The sequence below is a fragment of the Peromyscus californicus genome, unplaced genomic scaffold (assembly GCF_007827085.1).
Source record: "Peromyscus californicus insignis strain IS unplaced genomic scaffold, ASM782708v3 Scaffold_5__1_contigs__length_169319896, whole genome shotgun sequence".
NCBI classification, from domain to species: Eukaryota; Metazoa; Chordata; class Mammalia; order Rodentia; family Cricetidae; genus Peromyscus; species Peromyscus californicus.
The window spans coordinates 26,227,978-26,254,244 of record NW_026294573.1 but is presented as its reverse complement, the minus strand read 5'-3'; the positions used below and the strand labels follow the sequence as shown (position 1 = coordinate 26,254,244).

Genomic DNA, 26,267 nt, shown 5'->3' with positions numbered 1-26,267 from the left:
ATGTGCTGTTTTTTTGCCTTGTAGTAACTCAGGTTGGTGTGTCCCAAGGACATAATATGTGTCCAGACCCTGGAATACCTGAAAGGGGCAAAAGACTAGGCTCAGACTTCAGGTAAGACCTACTGGAGGACTTTCCGGCTGCAAATGGGGCTGGGTGGCCTGGGTGTGGGGGAGGACAAGACCTGCCCTTCCTGGAGGCGGGGTGGAGGGGGGCATGGGTACAGGAGTGACACTATTGGGGGAAAGCTGTGGTCTCTCCTAGTCTGATCCTTGGAAGGATATCACTGCCTTATGAGGTGGGGGAGGGGTTATCACTAAAACATGCCCATGTTAAATGTCACAAAATGCATGCAGCCAGAGTTCAAAGGGTCACTCTTTGACCTGTTACATAATGATGGCAGGCCTTCAGTCATCTGGTGTACCTCAGAGCCCTTCAAATGGTAAATTTTTTGCAGAGGTTTGTTCTACCAAGGCATCTTCCCGTATTCCTCCTTTTCCACCCCGGTTCATGGGTACCATCCACCCACTCTTAGCCCTAATTGATACTTATCTCACAACAGTGCTCTTTGCTCACTCACAAAATCTCCTTTTAACCAAACCTAAAACCATCAAATGTTCCCAAACAACTAAGATGAAGGGCAGCTGTGTCCTCCAGCAGATTCTTAGTGGTGAACAGAAGAGCCCAGATGAAAGGCCAGGAGAAAGAACTTTCCCCGGGAGACATGTTTCGGGAGCCAGGGCGTCCTCCTCAGGGCAGGGCTTAGCAGGCCCAGGGAGTGAACTTACAACACCCTTTGTCTCCCAGGCTAGGATCCAGCGTCCAGTTCACCTGCAACGAAGGTTATGACCTGCAAGGGTCCAAGCGGATCACCTGCATGAAAGTGAGCGACATGTTTGCAGCCTGGAGCGACCACAGGCCGGTCTGCCGAGGTGAGGGCACCCGCGGAAGGGAGGCTGTTCAGAAAGCCAGGCTGGGCCTGGAGACCTGGGCCCTCCCCCAGGCCAGCTCATCTTGCTCTCTACTGCTCCCTAGAACTCAGGTCCTGCATCTTTGACTAATTCCCATGTTGATTGTCATCTTCTCTGTATCGAGGCCTTTGCTAAGAGCAGCCATAGAGAAGTGGGGAGACAGACAGAGCCCCTGCCCTGCGTGGACTTCTAGTCTGATGGGAGAGGTGCACAGGAAGCAGGTTGCTGACACAGGGCACAAAGAGATCAGAGCCACACAGAAATAGGAAGGCAAGTCACCCCTTAGACTCTTGTGTTAGATCCGTCCATTGTGACAGACACACATCCCAGCCTTCTGCCCCCCGGCACTCTCGTTGCTTTGCCCACACTCTGCAGTAAACAGACCTGTGGCTTCTGAAGCAACACTTTTAGCAATACAGAGACAACATGGAGCGTGGTATCAAAGGGCTGCTCTGTGGGCTTCTCTGACCGCATACCTGGCCATCCTATCCTCAAAGGCCCTACAGCCCACATTCTCACACCTATCACATAAACCAAAGAAGACTGCCTGCCCACGGCCATAGATGATCTTAAAATACTGGAAGCCAGTGCAAGGCCATCAGTGGGGCAGGACGGCACTCACCTGTTAGACAGCCCTGGAGAGCTGAGGACCCCTCTCGGAGAGAAGGTCTATCTAAAAGCCCACTAAAACGCTTCTATTCTGGATCCTCTGACCAAAGGGGATGCTTTCCTTTGTAAGCACCTTTGCATCAAGGTGAAATTCATGCAGAGTGAGAGGGGGCTGTGGAAGAGAACTAAACCATTATTATACGGAAGAACGAACAAAGTGAGAGGTAAAACATGGTCCGTCTTGTAAATGTATTGATAAGGAATCTGGAAGAGAGTCATGAAAATATCTTCCAAACAAGCCTTGTATTCATGCCTATTTGTTCAACTTTAAGATGGCCACGATCTACAGCATATGCTGTACTTTGCTCCTTTCTGCCATGTTATTCCAAACACAGAGGAAAGAATCCTCAGTATAACTGAGCATTTGGACAGATCACCTGTTATCCTCTGGGCCAACCTTCTTCCCCCCAAATGTACTCAACAGTACCTTCCCACGCTCAGTTGCAGGGTTCAGGACGTAAGCACTTTGTGGCTTGGCAGGTACTAGAAGGAAGATAGACATCCTGTAGAGGGCAAGGGACTCCCATTTTGGTCAACACTCAAAACCGGGCCTCATACATAGTAGGTGCTTTATAACAAACGTTGGATGGAATGGATGAATAACTGAATGGCACATGAGTTCAGGTGCAGAACTCTAAGACGACAGCTGCATAGAAAGGCATGGAGTATCCTGTCTGCAGACCAGGAGACCCTGGGCCAATCTGTCCCTTCAGTTTCTTTTAGAAGCCAGAGCAGCTAAGCCTTCGCACAGTGGTGGGATCCTTTCCCTTGGAGGAAGGTTGTTCTTAGTCATGGCAGTTTAGTCCCAAGAAGAGGCCCAGGATGGGGAAGGGCTAGCATTCTAGAAGGGTTTTTGTCCAGCAATGTGCCCATTTATTTTTCTCCAGAAAGGTTGTGGGCCCTATCCAAGCCATCCCTAGGGAATCTAACACTGGACTAAACTCTCCACACACTTTCACTAGGCACCAGGCGGCTTTCCCCTCTGTTACCCCATTACACACCCTGCCGGTGTGATGGTGGTGGGGGTGGCCATTCAAATGCAGCCATTGCCTCTCTGTGGCTGTGTGTCTTTGGGCCCTTATCTTCACCTCTCGGAGTCCCTTTTCCTTCCCCGATAAATTGAAGACACACTGACCCAGTGCCCCAGAGCATCACCAAGTGAGGCAGGGTACTTGACAGTGCTCATTTAGGAGTGGCTCGGGGTGCCCATGGGGCTCCCATGCACACCTGTGATGCTTACCCTGCTCGTACAGCTGGTCCTCGGCTGAAGCTCAGAGCACATCTTGTCCTCTGGTGGCCACTGGTTCTGTCAGAAGCCACTGTCGTGTCTTCTGCGGTCCTGCAGCTGGCCAGCCCTGGCTAAGGCCCTTCATTAGCCTTCACCACAGTACCCTCGTTATCGAAGGAGAAAACCACTCCTTCATCAAGCAAGGCACGTTGTTGAAGTGGGGAGGGGGACGGTTCTCGGCACAGCCTGACCCTCCTGCCTTCTCCCGCCTTCTTCCTCACGGTTCCTCTTGCACAGGCTGTGGAGAGGGAGGCAGTGGGAAGGCCAAGGCGTAGACTGAGGTGATCTTTCCCCAGCTTTCCGTCAAGAGCAGAGCCCCATCTTAGATGCAGTGGTCTCCTCAGGCAGTCTTGGAGGCTTCCCCCCCCCCCAGATCTTTTTGTTCTAAACTAATTGGAATTTCTACTGTAATTGTGATTTCTTTTCTTTTTCTTTTTTTTTGGGGGGGGAATAATGGGCAGCTTGGGTGAACTATTAAAAAGGGACAAAAGTCCTTCAATTTCACAAAGCCCCACTTTGAAACAAGTTGCCAAAGGACGGCAATCTGAAAGCACTCGGCCGCCGTACATGGGGTATTGTTTTCCCTCCGATGCGTGTAAAATATGCTGTGCCTTTAATTATTCACTTTTCCACACAATTAATTATACTAAAACACACAGACAGGCAAATAATAGGTTCTCTATAAACGTTTGAGGGCCACCAGAATGAAGCGGATTTGTGATTGATGTGAACGAGGATGATGGAACTGTGCCCTCATTCTGGAAGTTTTGAAATTGATGGTGTGTTCCAGCTCTCCTTTCCCTCCCCTCAGAAGCTAGCCTCTGTGTTGGCCCTAGGAAATCTTTGCACATCTGTCTGTCTGTGTGCATGTCTGTGTGTGTGTGTGTGTGTGTGTGTGTGTGTGTGTGTCTGTCTGTCTGTCTGTCTGTGCATATGCATTCAGAATAAAATAATTTTGGATGGATGGAATACCATACTTGGGACTCAAAGGCCTTTAAGTTCAAGTCCCATCTTTGTTATTAACAAGCTAGATGGCAGAGAAGACATTGCTGAAATGGATCTACATCTTTTCCCTTAACTATAAACTGGAAGGGAGGGGAACATAGGAACTGTGCACAAAGCAGGCCAGACTAAATGGCATGATCATTACAGATGTCTGTCTTCCTCCTTGGTGGCCATCACAAGAGCAAATTCCCCAGCCAAACCCTTGAACACTGGTGTACAAGTTATATTCCCTCTCCTCTTCCTCCCCTCCCTCCCCTCCCCTCCTCTCTCTCCCTTCCCCGCCTTCCTCTCTCCTCTTTCCTTTTCTGGTGCAGATGTCTTACCGAGTCACTAGAACCCATGCTTCATTGTCCCCGTCCCAAGAATGTCCCCAAGTCCCTTACCTGGATGTGCTAATGATAAAACTCCCCTTTATTAAGCCATTCATACTTGTCTGAAGCATTGCACTAGGCATTTTTCATCATTTCCTTATGAGGCAAGTGGCAATAACCATATTTCATGTTGAGCTGAAGCTTCTAGTAGTTGACCAACTTGCCCAAGGACACAAAGCCAATCAATTGAGCTGTTTCAACCCCTTACTCCAAAGGCCCTGGGCTACTTGCACTTGAGAAGTGCACCTGGACCTCCTTCAGAGTTGGAATGTCGGGGAACAGTGTGGAGCAGCTCCCCGACCCCCGTTGATCGCTTTGTTTTGACAGAATTTCAAATATATAGAAAAATTACCATCAACATAACATGCTGAGCACTCCCATCTGAGATTTCTGCAAGTGCTTTGAAAGAGTTGGTGGAGAAGGAGGAAAGTGTGGGTCAGAGGAGGAGGAGGGAAAACAAGGCATGTATCTTGTTTCTCAAGCAGAGATGGGCCATTGAGGTCAGATACTCCAGAAAGGTCAAGGGTTAACTGCCAGTGGGTTAAATGACTTGGCACAACTTTGGAGCTGTTCTGCAGAGAACTGGGAGGGAATCCAAGGAGGACCAAGGATAGAAGGCTGGCTTGTTTTGATGTTTAATCTTGAATCTGTGGCGTGGCCACTGGGACAACAGGCCCTAGAGTAAAAAGAACAGATAGGATGTTTGAGCCAAGGCAGGCTTTTGAACAGGTAAAGGTGAAGGTGTGGAGGGATCCAGAAATACTGGTCTTGAGGTTCAGTCTAGGTTGGGAAAAAGGGGGTCAGGAGGGTCCAATAGATGGGAAGAAGCGTAGAGGTCAGTGAACTAGAAGGGCCTAGGATGTGGGGCACTAGGGACATTGTGAACAGAGCGTCCCTGCTAGGAGTAGTAGTTAGAGGAGAATGGTGGCTGAGCTGGCTGGACTCCCTGGTTCCAAGGACATCAGGATTCTGTGTGTGGCCACAGATGTGCCGCTCCTGGGATCGAGGGGACAGTGGTCCAGATCCTATAGAAGGGACCAGCCTTTCAAAGCGGCCACCTCTCTACCATAGCAGGATAAATATCAGCAGGCAGGGTTACACCTTAGGGAGTCAGGAAGAGGATGTGTCTGCTAAATAGCTTCCTGTTTCCTCCAAATACAGAAAGGCAGCAAAGTCATCAGCCAGGAGAACAGAGCAGGGTACAGGAAAGGGTGAGAGGTCTGAGGGTCCTATGGAAGGCATGAGAGGGTCTTCGAGCAGCAGGAGCTGGTGAACTGACAGAGCGGGATTGTTGGTGATTTCTGGGGAAAGTTTGAGGTGGATAATGAACCTATAGAGACAGCTCTTTCTCCTGTGATTTTTTTTTTCCGTCAAAGCTCAGTTATGTGAAGGCAGATATGAAGAATATTGAGGAGATGATTCAGGATTGACATCTCTGAGGCAACTGATTAGAGGAGAGAGAAGAGAGACTTGGGATTTGCAGAAACATGACCATAATGGTGGACCATGAAGTCTAAGCTAGGTTAGGATAGGAGGGCAAACAGAAACCGGAAGAGACCCTGCTGGTCTCCATGGGTCCCATATAAGTTCCAGGAACTGTCAGATATTTTCGGAAGGACATGGCAGCAGAAGGAACTGGATGTTCAGTGTAGAAGATGACAGAAGCAGGGGTTGGAGAGGAGAAGAAAGGCTTCTGATAGGCAGGAGGCTTCGGAAGACGCTGCAGCTGCAGCGGGATAGTGGGAGGCTGGATGTGATAGTGCATGCCTGCATATCTAATACTGGGCAGGTTAAGGCAGAGACCGAAAGTTCCAGGCTAGCCTAGGCTACATAACAAGACATAGTCAAAAAAAAAAAAAAGTAACCTTTATGAGGTAGGAATTGTGCCCAGGAATGGAGGGAGGTCAGTCACGGGAGAAGCAAGAGTAGGCAGCCTGGATCAAGGTAGAAATCAGATTCTGGGAGAAGCTAGACATGGGGGCATTTGCACTGCATACCTCTTGCACTTGAAGTGGTTCCCTGCTTTGGAGTCAAACTATTTCAAGTCTAGAATTGGGCTGTGGGTCCAGGTGGTGTCTCCCTACAGTTCCCTAAGGTCCTATTCCCAGCCACACAGCACAGTGATGTCCTGAGGAAGAGTGGGAAGCCTGGGAGATGGGGAGAAGTCTCTAAAGAAGAGGCTAGATGGAAAATTGCAAATAAGAAAATGGGTAAGATACATTCATTCATTCATTGATTCAGACACTGTCTGAGAAGCTACCATTTGGCCAGCCCACCTGGGTCACAGCAAGGTGCTGTCCATCTGCTGGTGGGATCCCTGGAGCTGGCTGCTCAGAGGGAAGGAGTCTGTTGTCTGCAGCATCCCCTGCCTGACCTTGCCCAGACAGCAGACAGAAAAAGCAACTAAGATTCCATCCGGAACCTGTATTAAGGTACTCGGTGCTAACTATCTGCAGACTGTAATATTTTAATTAAACCCCTCCAAGTCCTTAAAGTGGTAAATGCTTTTTGATCTATTCTCTCTAATTATGAAGGCATATCTTAACACACAGCAAATACCATCTAATTCTTGGAAGCAAGCACAGGATAAATGGAGTCTTTTGGCAGCAAAATCAGACTTCCCAGAAGAGGTGGGAGATGCTGCCTGGGGAGCTGTGTGAGATGCTCTGCAGGGCTAGAGTACTGCATGCTCAGGTCCTCTTTGTAAAGGTGGGTGGGATCATGTCAGAGGGAAAAGCCTATGTAAAGAAGCTTCCTGGACTTCCTGGGAGGTGGCTCAGTCAGGAAAATGTTTGCCATACAAGCATGAGGACCTCCAGAAGCAATGTAATAAAGAAGAAGAAGAAGAAGAAGAAGAAGAAGAAGAAGAAGAAGAAGAAGAAGAAGAAGAAGAAGAAGAAGAAGAAGAAGAAGAAGAAGAAGAAGAAGAAGAAGAAGAAGAAGAAGAAGAAGAAGAAGAAGAAGAAGAAGAAGAAGAAGAAGAAGAAGAAGAAGAAGAAGAAAGAAGAAGAAGAAGAAGGAAGAAGAAGAAGAAGAAGAAGAAGAAGAAGAAGAAGAAGAAGAAGAAGAAGAAGAAGAAGAAGAAGAAGAAGAAGAAGGCCATGTGTAGCAGCGTGTACCTGTAATTCCAGCCCTAAGGAGGAAAGCAGGGAGCTGGGACTTGCCTGCTAGCCCAGTGTAGCAAAATTGGCAAGCTATAGACTCAGTAAGAGATTCTCTCTTAAAAAACTCAGGTGGGAAGTGATGGAGTAAGACACCCATGTGCTCCTGTATATAATTGTCGATAGACACATATAGAAACTTCAAGAAAGCTAGACTAGCACTCCTTAGCCTGGGAGGAAATCTTGAATGTAGAGAAGGGTAGTGAGTGTGACACTTGAGTCTGGCAGACTTGGGATCCCTTTGTTGAATACTGAGACTGTCCCTATCACAGGAGTCTTCCTGTCCACCGTCGAGTATAATTTCACTCCACCAGAACTCACTGAGGTGCTGACACCTGCCCCATTTGGAAAAGGAGGCAGGGCCAGACAGAGGGGTTTCTTGCTCCTGCAGGCCTGAAGAGCCAGATTTAGACTGGGAAGGCTAAGTTGCTGAGACCCCAAGGTTGGCCTTTCCTCGTCTATGCCATCCTCCCCAAGTGTGACCTCTAAGTCTAAGTGTCTCACAACACAGAATAAGAGGAGCAGTTGGTGTCAAAACTCAATTCGGGAGCTGAGGAGATGACTCAGTGAATAAGGTACTTACTGCACAGACACAAGAACCTGAGTTTTAATCCCAAGCACCCATGTAAATGCTGGGTGTGGCGGTACACATCTTTAGCCCCAGGGCTAGGGAGTTCTGGGGGCTTGCTGGCCTGCCAGCCTAGCCAAATCAGTGAGCTCCAGGTTCAGTTGAGTTGAGAGACCTAGTCTCAAAAAAAATAAGCTGGAAAGCAATGGAGAAATACACCTAATGTTGACCTCTGGTCTGTGAGCAGACACAGGAACCTCACACACATGCACACAAAAGAAACTCAATCCATATTGGAGCTCAGTGGTGAGGGACAATTCCTACAGGTGCAGAATGAGGTGAATCACCAAAACCATCAGTGCTCACCCAGAGCCCCTCAAAGCAGCCCTAGAACTACACCTACTGTACTCATGTGTGAGGGCTCTCAAGTTCTCATGTATGCCTCCAGCTTTGGTTGTGGTCCTTGAGAGAGGTGGGGCCCTGCGGACATTTTTCTCAGCCCAAATTCTGGCTGACCCATAGTAAATGTTGGAATGAATGAGCGTGGGGATCAGCGCACACAATGAGTGGTAATTCATTACACCTGGGAGGGAGCCCTGGGACCTGCTTCTCAGACCCCTGGGAGGGGCTCCCTGTGAAAGCCTGGAGCGTTGAAATGCCTGGCTCCACACAGAGGAGCTCCAGGAAGTTTGAAGTCATCCCCAGAAAGCAACTCTGACAGCATGTCCATTTCACATGCTTAAGCCTGTTGGGTTTGCACACTCCGTCTTTGCTGCTAGGCACTCTGGCTGCAATTGGGATGAATTGCCATGTGGGCAATGACAACCCAGGCTCACAGAGCCCTTTATTAAAATGGCTGTGTGCTAATGTTGAAGAATGGGGTGGCTAGGACTCTGTGCACGTGTTTTTAAATGACAGCAAACACCTAGACCCAACGTGGAACCTTAAATGAGATCAATCACCCCTTAATCTAATTAGTTTCGAAGCTATTTTAAAGAGCTTAATTAGATTAAGCCGTGATTGATAACACTTTATATCTACTTGAGGAGAGCACTTCTAATTCACCTTGAGTCCTATGCTTCCAGTCAAAAGCCTGTTCCAAGGCCCGGGCTGAGTAGGGAATGGATGAGGGAAGCAACAGGCTGGCTCTGAAGCCATTCTGGTGCCTGGAACTGGACTTTTGGTAGAGTCCGTGGGCACAGGCATTCTGAAACCAGTATGGTGGCCTTCACTAGGACATCCTGAGACTCTAGTTCAGGAAGCCTGCAAGGTGGTAAGGGAAGGACTGAAATCAGGCTACTAGACAAGCAGTCTAAGGGTTCAGTGCAGCATACAACTGGTTTGGAGAAATAAGCTGCAAAAAGGAATGGAGCAGAATACTTGGTGTGTCCCTAGGTGCCTGTGACCCACCAAGCCCTGGTCTGTGCACTCTCTAGGAAGGAGAGGAAGAGTAGACTTTAGGAGAGTGCTGAGCCTACCTTGGCAGTTTATAACTGCCATTAGGACAGCACTCCAGGCACTGTGACCCCTCTGCACCTGCTGGGAAAGGTGGACATGGATGCAGGAAGCAGGTGGTTTCTGGGTAGAATGTGTCCAGGTAGCATCTCTTCTGGGCTGTGCGTGGGAGATGGGAAGAACTGGATCTGCTCTAAACTGAAACGTCTATCTTATCTCCACAGCCCGCATGTGTGATGCCCACCTCCGAGGCCCCTCGGGCGTCATCACTTCCCCCAACTTCCCCATTCAGTATGATAACAACGCACACTGTGTGTGGGTCATCACAGCACTCAACCCCGCCAAGGTAAGGCTCCCATAGTGGGGCAATCAGGGTCCTGCGGGCAGGTGCAGGTTAGAGACAGATTGCCTACGAGGGACTGCCAACCCACCAACCTCCTGGTGGTAGCTTCTCTGCAGAGAACTTCCATTTGCTTTTATTGGATACTGAATTTAAAAAGCAAAAACTTTATAAGACATAAGGAAGATATAAATAACATCAATCCAAGAAGCGCTGAGTATCCATGTTCCAGCCTAAGAAAAAGAAAAGAAATCAGCTATTTTGGTGGTGCTCCACCCAGACCAACCCTCTCCCATCCCCAGCACCTTCAGACACAGCCATAGCCAGAAGTGTGCTTGTTATTCTTGGGCGTGCTTGCTTATACTTAACTGTGTGTCCCTAGAGTGCAATGCTCCGTGTGCCAGCATCTGAACTGCACATAAATGTAATCTTGTTTTTAATGAACCCCCTCACCATTTATCCAGGCGGTGTGCAGTCCTACCTGTTATCCAAAATCTTTCATGCATTCATGCCTGTCACTGGGGGATTGTAGTTGTTTTGGGCATTTGTTTTTTCAATTCCAAGTATTTTATTTTTTGTTATCTTTTAAAATGTGACAGTCTTGCCAAGGTCCACAGCACCCTGTCTGGACCATTTGAACTCTGTCTGATTTGTTGATGCTGAATCCTTTGGTCCATGAATACGGTATGCCTTTCTACTTGCTTAGGGTTTCTTTAACATCTCTCAATAAACTTGTCTGGATTACAGTTCTTCCTCATTTCTTGATATATTTGCTCCTAAATACTATATATCTCATATAAATATAGCAGTATGATTTGTATAAATATAAAATCATGGCTTTCAAAATCTATCACCTACATGTTTCTTGATGCTCATTCAAAATGTAATCCATTTCTGTAGTTTGATTTTCTGTATACATAGCAAATATCTTGAGTTCATTTTTCTGAGATTTCCTTGTCAATGTCTGCATCAGCTGTTGACATCTGTAAAGAATGATGATTTTATCTCTTCCTTTCCAGTCCGTTTATCGTTTATGATGGTGGTGGATTGATGTTGAGTGGAATTTGTTTCTTCACTATTCTGTGTGATGTTTCCTGGAGAATGTTTCTTTTTAATATAGAAAGTCTCCCCTTTGGGGCTTGGGGGAGTGTCTTTCACATCCTAGTTTACCAAGACTTTTTATTGAGGATGGATGTTGAATTTTATCAAACAACTTGCCACACCCATGATACCATCTTTGTTCTGCTCCTGGATTCTCATCCTGTAGTGAATAGTGTTGTTGGCTCTCCCAATGTTGCTGGTCTCATTCCTGGGTCCTCTACTCGCCACTTAGTGTGGACGTGTTCCTACTCATCTGTCTTTAATTTGCTAGCATCTTATTTAACAATGTGTTTTTATTTTGTTAGCTCTGTTCTTTTATTTTATCCTTGCCAGAATTTTCTATCAAGGAAATGCTGGCTTCATAAAGCAGTTTGAAAAGTGTTTCCCTCTGCCTCCTGGGATTGTCAGTGGAAAATTGCAATAACTTTTGCCTTGAAAGTTTCGTGAACTTTTTCAGCCCAAGTGTATGGATCTGGTGTTGGGGGATTTAGAGTACAGATTCCATATCTGTAATGACTGAAGAGTAATCTAGGTCATTTTTTTGTCATGAGTCTATTTAACTAAAATTCCAAAAGTATTATATATACAATTATACCTGCTGGTTCTTACTATAGCCACGATGTCTGCTAATATTGTGCTTTTGTGTCATTTTCCTTTCTGATTTACATCTTTAAAAAATCAGTATTGCCAAAAGCTACATGTCTGCTAGTCTCTTCAAAGAACTGAGTTTGATTTTGTTAATACTTCTTGAAAAATATTTTCTGTTTCACCAATTGCTGTTCTTCATCATTTCTTTCCTTCTGTGCACTTGGTTTTATTTTACTTTTTGTCTAGCATTTTATTCTTCCTATTTAGTCCATTATTTTCAATCTTATTTCAGCACCTAAGACTACAAATTTCCCTCTGAGGATTATTTTGACTATACTTCCACAGATTTATATAAGATATATATATATAGATATATATAGATATATATAGAGAGATATATATATATAGATATATATCTCATGACTCCAACATTTAGTTCTGATAGTCATGTGGTTTTAATTTGTATTTTTAAGATGTATTTATTTATTTTCATATTTATTTTTATATGTTTGAATGTTTCATCTGTATGTATGTATATATGTATGTATGTATATGGGCACCACATGTGTGCCTAGCATCTGAGGAGGTCAGAAGAGGGTATTGGATGCCCTGGAACTGAAGTCCCCATGTAGATGCTGGGAACCAGCCTAAGGTCCCCTGCCAAAATAGGAAGTACTCTTAACCACTGAATCATCCCCACTCCCTTTTTTTTCCTAACTTTCATGCTTAAGAATGATCCCAGGGCTTCACATGTGCTAGGCAAGTGCTCTACCACTGATCTACACCCCAACCCTGTTCTGAATATCTTCCAATTTCCACACATGCTAAGCAAGTGCTCTACCACTGATCTACACCCCAACCCTGTTCTGAGTATCTTCCAATTTCCACACATACTAGGCAAGTGCTCTACCACTGATCTACACCCCAACCCTGTTCTGAGTATCTTCCAATTTCCATCATTGTTTCATCTTTCAGTCATGAGTTATTTAGAAATATATCTGGATTTTTAAACAATAGAATTTTCTGGTTATATAAGTGACTGGTTATAAAGTTTATGTGTAAGGAAAACTGTGTACTGAGTCACTTGAAATTAATTGAGATGTATTTTTTGCTTCAGAAGTGGTCATTTTTCACCTGTATTCTATGGGTGCTTGAAAAAAAACCAGATGTATTTTCAAGGTGCATTTTGCAGTTTTTGTGTTCCAGTTTCTCCACCACATCAGGCTCGCTGGTCATGTGTGTCTCATGTCTTAATTGACTTTTTTTGCCTTCATTGATGCCCTATGAGAGAGGGATAGTAAGATCCTCCACGATGACTGTGCATGTCTGTTTTTCTCTGAAGTTCTGTCGATTTTTTGTGCCCTGTATTTTGAGACTGTGTAATTAGAGACACAAGTTGAACACTGCATGCTTTCCTGGTAGATCAACTATTTCAAAAGAATTATGTAATGACTCTCTATTGGTGCTAATTTTTTTCCTTGAAACTTTCCCGCCCCTCCCCCACCCCCAGCAATTAGATCAAGTTTCTCCTAGTGTCTACCTTATCTTTTCTATTCGTTTACTTTCAACTTTTTTTTTTTTTTTTTTTTTTTTTTTTTTTTGGTTTTTCGAGACAGGGTTTCTCTGTGTAGCTTTGCGCCTTTCCTGGGACTCACTTGGTAGTCCAGGCTGGCCTCGAACTCACAGAGATCCGCCTGGCTCTGCCTCCCGAGTGCTGGGATTAAAGGCGTGCGCCACCACCGCCCGGCTACTTTCAACTTTTACTTGATGCTTTTTTGGTGCTTTGAGCATAACTGTTTTGTTGTTTGTTTGTTTGTTTGTTTGTTTTAAAGACTAATAGTCTTTTAACTAGAGAATTCAGACTATTTAGAGTCACACAGTTCTGTCTATTAGAGTTAGCCTAAAATACTCTGGAAATATGCATGTGTATATTTAAAAAGCCCCGAGTTCTATGGTTTTATGTTTTCTTCTTCCTGAGAGGTCAGGGATCTCAAAACACCGCCCCTCGAATAGCTCTACTGTCCTCTGTCTCATGGTTTCCCTGTCACACCATTGCCTCCCACACTCTGCCGGTGTCTCTGTTTAATAAGCCAGCACTGGTTCAGGCTCCTGGTTCAAGCTTATTTGTGCCTTCACTACCTCCCAATTTCCAATCACTTCCATCACAATCCCACTCGGTAGAATTACCTTCTTCCTGCTCCATCTCCGCGTCTGCACTTCCTGTGGCCAGCAAGCTTTCTGCCTTCTCTTTTGTCTTGGGATGTCTCTCTACCTGTTCTTAGAGGACGTTAAGTCCACAGATTCTCTGTGGATGTGTTTGTCACTCCACTGTCACAGTCAGTTTGGCATCATTTGTCATCACTTCTTCACACGATGTCATTTCTGTCTGCTTCATGACTTTCTCCTCGTCCTTGCTGCCCAGCATTTCACTGCGCAGTGTCCAGATGTGGGCATCACACATCTTCCTGGATCTGTAGCTTGAGTCTCTCCTCTAGTCCTGGAGGTGCTTAGCCTTTATCTTTCTCTCTGTTTCCTAGTCTTTATTTTATTGCCTCCCCCCCACCCCATCTCTGAGTTTGAAAAAAAATTCGTTTTCTCTCTCTGTCTTCTCTTTCTTCAATTCATATTTTTTCCTCCTCCCTTCTGGTGACTTACTCGCTTCCTAGCTGTCAAATTCACTCACTGAAGACCTGTTGTAAATAACTTGAACTTGTGGAGCCATTGCTGGTCCTTTGTAACATGATCTTGACCGCATTGCCCCTTTCTGGGATGCTGAGAGCCTCTGTCCGTTTTTTAACGAAGCCTCTTTTGCATTCTGTGCCTGATGATATGGAGTCTGTACATTTGATTTGGGGATCGGTTTTCCCCTCCCATGACTCCCAAAACCATATTTCAATCTGTGCTGTTTAATTTTTGACCATATGACTAGAATAACAATAAACTTTGGGAATTATTTTCGACCAGGGTAGAACTTGTTTTGCTTTGTTTTGTTTTACCATGGAGAGTTTGTGTTGGCCTGTGCCTGGTGCTGGGAGCATCTCTGGCTGTAACCCTCTTCAGAGCTAAGTTCTCACCACAGAGGTTTCCAATGCATATGGAACATGAAGGCCACAAAGTCATATGCAAGGGCCCCTTATCCTCATCCTCATGGATGATCAAGAAGTCTTGCTTTCTGCCCTGTCACTGCCAAGGGCTGAGCTCCACAGGTTCCTGGTCCACTCAAGGGCCAGGTGAGAGCAGACAGACTGATTTCTGGTTCACCCACAGACTAATTTCTAGTTCACCCTCATGCTGCTTTACACAGGGGTATCTCCACCTTGGGGAGCTCTGGCCTCTGGCTCCTGTCCCTTTCTTCAGAAGTCCCTAAAACTAAAGCTTCATTTCCCTAAATTTCAATAATGCACTCAAGGCCAAGGCTGGGTGTGTGCTCCAAGTCATTCTTAGGGTCCCTGTACTTCCTATGCAGCAAACCCTGACACCTCCCCCTCATGGTAATGTGTTTGGACTACTCCAACAAAATGGCCGCACTCTATGCAGGGGACTTAGACAGCAGGCCTTCATTTTCTTGAAGCTCTGCAGGGTAGAAGGTGTAATCAAGCTAGCAGATGTGGTTTCTGCAGAGGACTCTACCAGGCTTGTAGGCCACTACTGATCTTGTCCTCTCTTGACCTTACTTCTCTGTGTACAGAGGAGCTCTCCAAGACTGCTCCTCCTCCTCCTGCTCCTCCTTCTGCTTCTCCATCTCCTCCTCATCCTCCAGGTCCTCCTCCTTCAGCTCTTCCTGCTGCTGCTCCTCCTCCTCCTCCTTCTATGAGGACACCATACATCTCTCATTAGAACCTCATCTACCTTAACTACCACCCTAAAAGACCTGTCCCTTAATGAAGTCCAAAAGACTTCCACATAGGAATTTAAAAAGGATAGCATTCTGTCTCTATAATTTATAAAGAGCTTTTTTAATTGTTTTGTTTTTAAGTTTTAGCCAACATTTCAAAATCCTTTAGTTCAAGTGCCTAAGGTCACAGCACTGAAAACACAAGAAGCGGGCTCCCCTCCACAGCATCTTACAAGGAAAGGTCCACGTTTTATTGCATTGTGTTGTGAAGTTTTTTGACAGGGAAGAGCTGTCACAGCCACGTGGAGTGAGGCTAGACCACAAGAGCTTACTACTGTAAGGTGTTTAAGTGGATGGCCAGAAGGTTGTTCCTCAACATAGTCAAAGACATTAGCTTGGTTTTGTTTTGAACTTGAAAGTCAGGGTAGGAGGAAGTCTGGATGAAGCTTGAAAATTCACTGAGGAACAGTTTGTGTCCCTCTCATTACGCCAAGCCTCACCAATGTATGGAGTCTAGTGACCCCATATTGGCCCCTCCATCACATGTCAAAGAAGAGATTGCTCCAGCCTAGGCTTCTGGAGCCAGGCCCTCTGAAGAGAAGGCCCTTCCGAACAGAAGGATGCTTCTAGCACCTCTGCAGGTCACGGATAAGATTCCAGAAGTACTTGGCTGAGGAAAACCAGAAGGGTTGAGAGACAAGCTTTCTCAGAAAGCTAGCTCTTTCTCTGTAGGCCTGGAAGAAACCCCGGGGCCCCGGTGTCGAGTGGGAGGGGAGCCAGGAGCCCAGCTTGCAGCAAGGAGGGCTTGGACTGGTGTCTCAAAGCTGAACTGTGGACGGGAGTGGCCTCCTGCTGACAAAGGAGAAAGTGAATACTTTCTAACCGGCCCCTGAAAGTGGCACCTGGGAGAGCCACCCCAGGACATCTCCTTCAGCAGAAAAGCTAAGTTCACAGTATGTCTTAAGAGACGGCCATTTGCTTGGTCACTGGCTCTAGGCATGTCTTCTGCCCTTGAAGATGCGCACTTAGCAGCAAAGATGGGTGTGTAAGCCAGAGGGGTGCCCCTGGAAGGGGGCCAGAGTACTAGGGGAAACCCAGGAAGAAGTCACTAACTGGGATGTCAGGGATGTTTTCACAAAGGAAACCTTTGAGCAGGGCCTTAAGGTTGGGTAAGTAGGAAGGAGCTCAGAGCAGGTCCATGCAATGGCACTGAAGTTGGAACAACCTCTGAGAATGCAAGTTATTCCCCAAGCCCGGATCAGCCACTGAGGAAACGACAAACAGAATCCACGTCATGAGGCACTCAGGAGCTCAGCCCAGAGGTTTAGATTCTATCTTGAATCAAAAAGAATGTGAAGCTGAATGTATTAGGCTGTCGTTAATAACACTAATAGCTTTTACTGTACGTCTATCCTGTGCCAGCCATTGAGCAAATGAATCCCTCTATATAAACGATCCATTGTATTTTCTTAATTGCATAATGAATTAGGTTTTAACGGGCCCACCAGATGGATGAGGAAACTGGAGTACAGCGAGGTTAAAGGTTGGAAATGGCCAGTGCACATGGCTGCTAAGTGGCAGAAGGCAGATCCGACCTCTGTCTTTCTGGCTCCAGTGTCCTGGCAGTCATAGCTCTGTGATGCTCTCTGCTACTGACTGGAAAGGCACAGATGGGGGAAGCCGGGATTGGTGCTGTAGGATGAGCAGGGTAGGATGAGTCAGTCAGAACAGCGTTGGAGTCAGGGAGCTTTGACAAAATTCCGAGGGCAGCAGTGGAGAGGAGCAGAGGGGACACTGAGGGAGCAAGACCATTCAGGAGGCTGGTGCTGTTAACGAAGTGGGAAGAGGGTGCCATCAACCAGGAGCAGATGAGAGAGAATTTAGAGAATGGGATGGGGCATGAATGTGGAGGAGTGGAGAAAGAAAGGGCAGCTCTTATTCAACACAGTGTCTTAAATGATGGACAGAGCGCTTGGTACACCGTAGGCATTCAATATCTACTAATCCAGTGAGCACATGAATAGCTTGCTCGAGCCAATGAGGTACTAGAAGAAAATATAATGACTAAGGAGATAATCGGCTTGGGAGAGTGCTTGCCTTACAAGCATGAAGACCTGAATTCCAGCCACAAGACCTACATTAAAAGCCAGGCATGATGTGTGCTTATTTTCCTAATTCCAACCCTGGGGCTTACTGCCTAGCTAGCCTGGACTAAATGAGAGCCCCAAGTCCCAGCGTGAGACTCTGTCCAAAAACAAACAAACAAACACAAAACAAGGTAGATGGCTCCTGAGAATCACTTGAGGCTATCCTCTTGTCTCTGTGTGTGCTTGTGGACATACATGTATACACAGGAACCCACACCCATGCTTACACACACATCTTCACACACATGTGCACCCTCACACTCATATACATACATGCATCCATACAGAGAGAGAGAGAGAGAGAGAGAGAGAGAGAGAGAGAGAGAGAGAGAATACAAAAGGAAGAACATGCTTTGCAGGGCAGAAGAGGGACACAGACTGTGGAGTACATGAATGCTCTCTGGTGCATGAATCTAGGTTCAAGAGAGAGGAGCAGATGTCTCTCTGGCACATGGGTAGGAACAGAGCCTAAGGAAGGGACATAATTTCTTGGAAAATATGGAGAACTGGGAGACTGAGTGGACCTGGAAGCCATCCTTACAAGTGGAAGAGCCGTGGCGTTGTAGGGAGGTGGGATGAGAATCAGATGGGAAAGCAGGGCTTCCCCAGCTAAGACAAGCCGGGCTATGGTGGTGGTGAAACAAAGCTTGTTGCAAGAAGACTGAGGGGATGGCTGGCCTTGGCCTTGGCAGGACACTCGTCAGAGTGGAGTCTGAGTGTGGACCAGACGGCAGGGCTGGGGCTAGGTGGTGGAGGTGAGGCATCAGAGGCTGAGAACAAAGATGCCTTGACTTGCAGAGAGTGGACCAACACAGGGAGGGATGGGGGCGATATGAGGCAGTCTTTGTCTGGAATGTTGACTGGAATGTTCATGCACAGGGCAGGGCAGAGCAAGCAGGGAGACCCAAAGCAGAGAGCTGAACAGAAGCAGGAGTTGAGGCCTGAGTACTTCTGACTAGGCAATATGGAGCCAGTGTAGAAGATCATGGATGGTTCCCTTTGCAAAGAGCAGGCATGGTGACAGGTGACCCTGAGGCATGAGGACTGGGACACATGTCACTCAGCCCCCTCCTTGAGAGAGCAATCATGCTTCCCAGGCAGCTGAGCACATGCAGGCATGAGGGTCCTTCTTGGACTTGCAGCCTCTCCATAGCTCCTGCTAGCTGTGCTCAGGAAGGATCTAGGAATGTTCCAGGCCTGCAGAGAGGAGCTGTTGGGGTGTGGCGATGGTCATGAGCCTGCATCAGGGACACAGCAACCAAGAACCTGGAGGCTCCACACCCCACACTATGGAGACAAGAGCATAGTCACGAAAGGGAGGCAAGCAGGGTCCACCCCTTCTCAGTACACTAGATAGACATCAGTAACCCTGCTACCTAGCATCCCAAGAGCTTGGCAGATTTAAGGAAAGGAGAAACAGGTCTGTGGTGTCCTTGGGCAATGGCAGGCCAACTTTAGGCATTTGGGCCACCTGAGTTCTTACAATATTCATCTTAGTGCCAATATAATAGCTGCTTACCATGGTATTCCTTGAACTTGGCTCACCATCAACAATACCTAGGAAGGGTGTACTGGTGCAGATTTCCAAGACCATTCCTCACAAAGAACATTTCAAACAGCTCTGTGAACACTTGGAACCTCTATGCTATGGGGCACTCAGTGGCCCCACCATCCAGGCTGTGATAAACAGCAGTCTCGTCCTTCTGGCCAAGCTCAGAGGCTACTCCCATTGCCCACCCCATCAGCCCCAGTGGCAGACACCTTGAACTCTGGTTGAAAGACATCCCCAACCCTTGAAGACCTCTGTCTGGCACATCAGAGGTGTGTCCCTGTGCCTTCTCTGCTCCTCCAGGCTGGGGTGATGCCCTGGTCTTCTCTGTAAAACCTTGGTCACTCAGCGTGCCCAGCTCCCCGTTCCTTTCTCTGCTTTCTTACCAGCACGGCTTTGCGTGCACAGTCCCTGCCCCTGGTTCCCTAGTCTCCCCAAAAGCAGGACTAGCAAGGCCCCCCCGTGTGCCTGTCTCTTCCACCGTGGGCACAGTGCCCAGTGGAGAGACACTTTACCCTGTTGAGCTTGTACAGTCCTGGGCTTCCTCTGCTCAAGAACATTCAGCGCCATTCTCAGGAGAGGTTGTCATTTTGTGCTGAGGGTCCCATCTGCAGTCCTTTCTGGCCCTCTCTCACTTTGCCACTGTCAGAGACCCTGGCTTCACCACCCCTCCTCCCACCCTGGGTCTCCCACCAGCTCCCGCTAGGTCTCGATGCTTCTTGCCCCCACTTTACGCTGAGTCATGGCTTTCCATCTACTTGACCATGAAGCCGGTCCAAACAGCCGGCTCCAGCCTCAGAGCACCCTCCAACTGCAGCCTCCTCCAGGCTGCTCTCCACCCCTGCCTCAGCTGACCTCCCTGTTCCTCCCTTCCTCTGAACTGCTCACAGTGTGTGCTACTCGAGCCCATGCCCTCCTCTGCACTGCCCGGCCCTGTGCATCCTCTCCTTCCTCCGTGAATCTTCCTCCCTTCCTTTTGCTGTGTGCCATTCCCTGGTGCCAGTGGTCTGTGTACATCCTGGCACTTGGATGCTGCGCTAAGTTGTGGCGCGATAACTTAATGGGAAGCCGCTAGCTCCGTGCATGGCACATAGCATGTGTGGCACTCAGTAATCATGTCCCAGAAGATACGCTTGTTTATCCACTTATCTAATGGACTTACATTGGATGTCTGAGCTGGATACAAATGTGGCTCTTGCTATGCCTGTTTCTCCCACTGAAGGTTCTCCTGCCTCACAAAGGGGCCTTGTGAGCTTGATTGATCTGCATGCTAGTTAATGAGTCATTATAGAATCCTGCCTTTAAACAATGGCCAAAAGCGGAGGAGGAAAGAACAAAGGAAAGCATGCATACCCGGTGTGCTGGGGCCCTGCTGGAAGGCAAGTCACTCCTGTGTGCTGAACCTGCCTCTTGATGTCATTAGCCCCTGCATCCTGGTCAGTACTCCGTGGTGTGGTTCATGTCCAAAGGCAGTGAGAACCAGTGATGGGAATCATTTTATGGCTCCAGGTTCTGCCCTTCAAAGCAATGTCTTCCCATTATGGGCCTGGTAATCAGGCCCTCCCTCTGTAGAGATGGCTCGGTAAGTGGTGTCCCTTGCCCTAGGTCTGGCTAGATGCAATGACCATGTTTAGCCAGAGCTGTAGTCATTGCAGGGAGAGGCTGATCCTCCTGCTAGGGCCACCATCTGGCTGGGGGTGCTCTCTGTGTGGCACACGTTTGCCAAGCACCTGCTGAGATCCAGCTGAGAACTTGGGGCAGCTTGAGAGGGTAGGTCACTGTCCCTACCTTGTGCACCTGAGACCCTGCTGGGCAGTTCCAAGGCCGTAGAGCACAGCAACAAGAAGCCTGTCTGGTGGTGGCACTCTGCTACCAGGCTGTGTGAGCCTAAGCAAGCCGCTTCACCTCTCTGTGCCTGGGTCTCCTTCTCTCTAAAACAGGAGCTATCTTTATTTTCACATGAGCAGATTTGTGTAATATGCTTAGAGCATGGTTAACCTCATGGTAGGCATTAGCTATTGTAGTGAAGAAATAGTATAAGATGATTAAAGGCTGTGCTCAGGCAGTCAGGGAGTGTCCTAGGCCAGGGCTCAGCAGACTGGGACCTAGGGGCCATCACGCCCATCACTTGCTTTTTAAAGTTTGACTGGGACACAGCCATGTCCCCTTAGCACCTACTGTGTGGATGGAGCAGGGCAGTGTGACAGTATATGCAGTCCTCAAAAGTATTTCTGATGTGACCCTTTACAGAAAAGGCTGGCCAACCTCTGCTCTAATACTTCGAGGATCCCACAGTCTGGTAGCCCAGGCTGGGAGTCAGAAAAGGTTTGGAGAGTGCCTTGCTATCAGATGTTTTCTCAGCTTCCACATATGTCTGTAATATGGACAGGCTCTGTGGGTGCAGAGGTCGTAAGCCCTGGGGAGAGACATTGCCAGGGGCTCTCTGGCCAGAGCAACGAGAGTGGAGAAGTTCTCTCTCAACTCACAGTTTGAGACGATACAGCACAGCATTGTAAGAAGGTGTGAAGAGTTCAGAGCAGCTGGGACATGTGATGGGACTTCCCACACCACGAAAGACCAGAGACCAGAGCTAGAACAGGAAGCAGGGTCAGACCGGGTACCTCAAGTCCTGCCCCCAGTGACCTACTTCCTCCAGTCGGGTTTCACATCCTCCCAAGACAGTGCCACCCACTGGTGACCAACTGTTCAAACAAGAGCCTGTGGAAGTTGGTTTACATCCAGATGGTCACTGTGATGAGAACACTGTGAGGAACTTGGGGGGGTTGGGGGGGACGTATCAGCCACGTGACAGGGAACAGATGTGGAAGGGTTCTCCATATATGTGTCAGTCTAGGATGTGACATTGCCAGCGTCACTTGGCACAGCAGGATTGTGGAGAATGAGAGAGGGGGAGGAGATTGCAGCCCGAACAAGGGGTCATTTGATGATGTCATTAGCCAACAGAGAGCATTCCTGACAGACATCCAGAAAGGAGTCCCCACTCACTGTGGACTGTTGCATTCCATCCTTCAGCAGGTCTTCTCTGAAGCTGAGTCTGGAGCTGGTCTCCTGGGTTGCAGACCACCCACGATGCTATTGCTTCTGCAGCAGCGGACACCTCACACCAAGCTCTGGCTTGCAACACTCTTTACTGGTTCCCTGTTGTCTTTAGGTCCAAGTCCTTCGCATGACAGACAGCTTTTCTTAGCTTGGCCCCTCCTACTTCTGTCAACATCACCAGTCTCCGCTTCCCACGTAATTAAATAACTGGGTTTACTAGAAGTCCCTGGACAGGGGCTGGGAAGACAGCTCAGTTGGTAAAGAGGACAGGAATTTAATCCCCAGGACCTGTCAATCCAGTGCACACTTGGAATCCCAAGCTTCCCTGGGCTTGCTGGCTAGCCAGGCTAGCCTCACTGGTGAGTTCCAGGCCAGTGAAAGACCTGGTCTGTAAACAAAGGTGATAAAAGGGGATTGGTGTTACCAGAGAAACATTTGAAGTTGTCCTCGGTCCTCAGGAAGCCCTCACACATGCACCCTCACACCATGCATGCACACCCAGGAGTCTCTGGACGAGTCACAATATTTCCACATCACTGCTCTCTCTCTCTGCTCTGATTGTATTTTTTTTTTTTTTTTTTTTTTTTTTTTTTGGCTTTTCGAGACAGGGTTTCTCTGTGTAGCTTTGCGCCTTTCCTGGAACTCACTTGGTAGCTCAGGCTGGCCTCGAACTCACAGAGATCCGCCTGGCTCTGCCTCCTGAGTGCTGGGATTAAAGGCGTGCACCACCACCGCCCGGCTACTCTGATTGTTTTATCATCCACATCCAAACTGTTCATTCTCCAAATGCTGCCTGGGCTTCATCTCCTCCTCCAGAAAGCCCCCGGGCTTTCTCCCAGCCAGTGTGATGGCTCTCTCCCTTGTCTATGTGGAAACTAATCGAGGTGCTCCAGAATGTTCTCCCCAGGGGTGCTCCCCCTCTGTGAACCCCATGGCCAAGCTGAGGGGGTCTGTGAAGAGGGTACTAGGCTCACCAATGTGGGCATTCGTTTGCTGTGGCAAATAAGTGAGGTAATAAGACTAAAATTCTGTTGGCCTCCAGGCTGGGTGCTGGGCTGCCTGACTTGGGCAGAGAAACCTTAAGAAGCTATTCATCGAAATTCGGAACACTAACCCTAGGAAGTCGGTCCTCCTTGAACTGTGGTGTCAACAGCAAAAAGGCAGCTTCAGCCTCCAGGAAGACCAGCATTAGAACAAAAGAGGCAGGCAGAAGAGCAGGCTAGACATCGGTTCTGAGTATCTGCACACGGCCCCACCCACCGCCCTGCTGACCAAGCCAAAAACCTGTCCACTGTCCAGAATTTCCCTTCCTTCTTCCTACCCCATCCCAGCCCCCACATCCACCCAGTCACACACCCCCAAATGTCACCAGGGCCTGTCCGTCTCCTTTACTGCTCCTCTGCCAAAGGCCTCAACCCTCCTCACTACCCAACTCACAGCTGCTGGTCATTTCCATTCCAGACTGACGTCACCTCCCTCAGGAGGAAGCCCACGGCGGCGGGAGGGACTTTGGATTGAGCTTCAGGCAAACTGCAGTTCCACACCTTCTGGAGCCACCTCTGTGCTCTGCGGGTCCAGCCAGACAGCCTTCAGAGTGAGGCAGCTGGCACACCTACTGTCTGTAGACCTGTTGTCCACAGTTTATTCTAGAATGTTCCTTCTCTGCCATAGCTCAGGTTCTGGGCACTGGACTCCCTCTCAGAGCATCCCTTGCCCTCTTCAGCCACCCTTAAGATCTGATGGGGGTCCTCCACAAGATTCCGAATTTCCTCAGAGGCCCCAGACATGAGTAGCACCCTCCCCTCTTTCCACCACAGGCTGTTCTCACTCTGTGACCCCCACTTTCGCACCTGTCCCTAAGGAATTCATGTACTTCTTGGAACCCCTACCTCAAGCAAGACAGGGACAGTGTGGTATGCTAATGACATCCATGCTTGGCAGTGACAGTGTTATGTTAATGGCGGGACCCACCCAAGCCTGTATATGGCAGCTGCTTAGTAAATATTTGTGGAAGATGGGACTAAGACAAGCTGTGTGTGTGTGTGTGCGCGTGTGTGTGTGTGTGTGTGTGTGTGTGTGTGTGTGTGTGTGTGTGAGAGAGAGAGAGAGAGAGAGAGAGAGAGAGAGAGAGAGGGAGGGAGGGAGGGAGGGAGGGAGGGATCTTGTTGTAATCTCCTTCCAAGCACATTCATTTAGTCGGCAAATAAACCAACAGAAGGGATGGGGAATAGTCAGTAGAGAAGAGAGGAAAAGCCAGGGGAGTCCTCTCCAGGCCCCGGGGGCCAGGAGAGCTGAGATTCCACATGTGGCCTGATACTGCCACCAAGCCCAAGGGGATTTCTGTCCATGAAAGCATGAAGAACGAGTCCAATCATCTTGTGGTCCGCCAGCTGTGCCTGGTGGTTCTTTGACAGCTGCCAGAACTGGCCAGATGTGCCTCAAACATCTTCAGAGACATCAGGGGACCCCAGGGACCATATAGCCTATGGAGAAATAGTCGTGCTCCTCAGGATGGCACAGAAATGGGCAATGTGTGGAGGAGAGGGGTCCCCAGGGACTTGGAGTATGTCAGGATACGGTGAGGCTTCCAGAGACTTCCTCACAGCTGCTGCCAGGTCCCTAACGCTATGCTCCCCCCCTCTAGGTGATCAAGCTGGCCTTTGAAGAGTTCGATTTGGAGAGGGGCTATGACACCCTGACAGTCGGGGACGGTGGGCAGGATGGGGACCAGAAGACAGTCCTCTACGTGTAAGTGCAATACTGTGCCTGGATGGGGAACACGGTGGGGGGGGGGGTAGAGACAGGCTCACAGAGCCCACCCTGGTCCCCAGACCTGGACCTGGGGCTGACAGTGTCCTGTGGTGCTCCTGGTGTCTGCAATAATCCATCTACCTCTCTCCACCCCAGCCAAGGGGAACCGACTTGGTAGAGAAGTTACAGGAAGTGTTCAGACTGAGCAGTTTTGGGCAAAGTCGAACAAAGTCTCCACACCTGTGTGCCTGACTCTTTCTACTAGCCAACTGCTTCTTTGAAACACCCTGTTTTTGCCACCTCTCAGTGTCTCCACTCTAGGCGACTTCTATCCCTGGCTGTCACTGAGACAACAGAAGTGTTTGGGGGACCTTTCCACATGTCCAGAACAATCTGAGACATGGACAGTTTCATAGACACAGTGACTACCTTTCCCTGGCCAAGGAAGTCCAATATGACAAAGTCTCATCAAGGGAGCCATATCAGGCCATCCTGGAATTCCACTAGGCTGGGCCTCTGCTTTGGGGAACCATTCCGTACCCCTTCACCTAATACAGTAGCCCAGCAAAGGGCCAGGAAATTTCTCTGCCCTGTGCATGCGGCCTAGCTTCAGATTTAGAGCATGATAGACCCAGAGTGGGCCTGCCTCCTTGGTTTTCTTCAGGTTTCCCTTGGCTCTTGGCAGGGTGCAGACCTCTAAGTACCTCTTTCCCCCCAACAGCCTGACAGGTACATCGGTCCCAGACCTCATCGTCAGCACCCATCATCAAATGTGGCTCCTCTTCCAGAGCGACAGCAGTGGCAGTTCCCTGGGATTCAAGGCTTCCTACGAAGGTAACTGCTTTCAAGGAACCTGGCAGGCTCACCCAGGGAGGAGGAGATTTGGGGTTGCACGAAGCCCGGGTTCAAATTCTGGCCCCTTCCATGCCTCTCCTCAGACACATTATTTGACCTCCCTGAGCTCCCATCTCTTTGTTCACTGTAGCAGATGATTTTGAGGCTTACCTGGGACAGTTCCGTCTGTGTGGGATAGCCTACGCCAGCTGTGAACATGGGTTTCATCCCTCTTTCATACCTGGCCTGTACAGACTTGCTAAAATCTTTACACTGGAGCCACTGGCCTCCCAAGCTACCTTGTGAAGAATGAATGGTTGTGTTGAACACAGGAGGACAGACAGCCACCATGGTTGACTGCCTGAGGAGGATGTCAGCAGGGGTCTTCATCCTTTTCAGTAACTGATGTCAAAGAAATGGCACACTCCAGGATCCATGGGGTATCCCCATTATCACCCTTCATGAACCTCCAAATCTCCTGTTGTTCAAAAGAGAGGTCCCCAAAAGAAGGCAGGTGTCATGCTAGGTATCAGACCTAGGCCGTACCCCCCAGGTCCAGAACAAATGGGTATTAAT

The 26,267-nt window shown here is 48.4% G+C and overlaps 1 protein-coding gene across 1 annotated transcript in view; it reads left to right on the top strand.

Annotated features, from left to right (window-relative positions):
• The window catches only part of Csmd2 (CUB and Sushi multiple domains 2), a 573,936-nt gene that overhangs the window by 311,207 nt on the left and 236,462 nt on the right, over positions 1–26,267 (top strand). Inside the window, 5 exon segments of the mRNA XM_052718591.1 lie at positions 25–112; positions 806–930; positions 9,711–9,832; positions 24,751–24,854; positions 25,579–25,691. Of these exon segments, the coding sequence (XP_052574551.1) occupies positions 25–112; positions 806–930; positions 9,711–9,832; positions 24,751–24,854; positions 25,579–25,691 (552 nt within the window).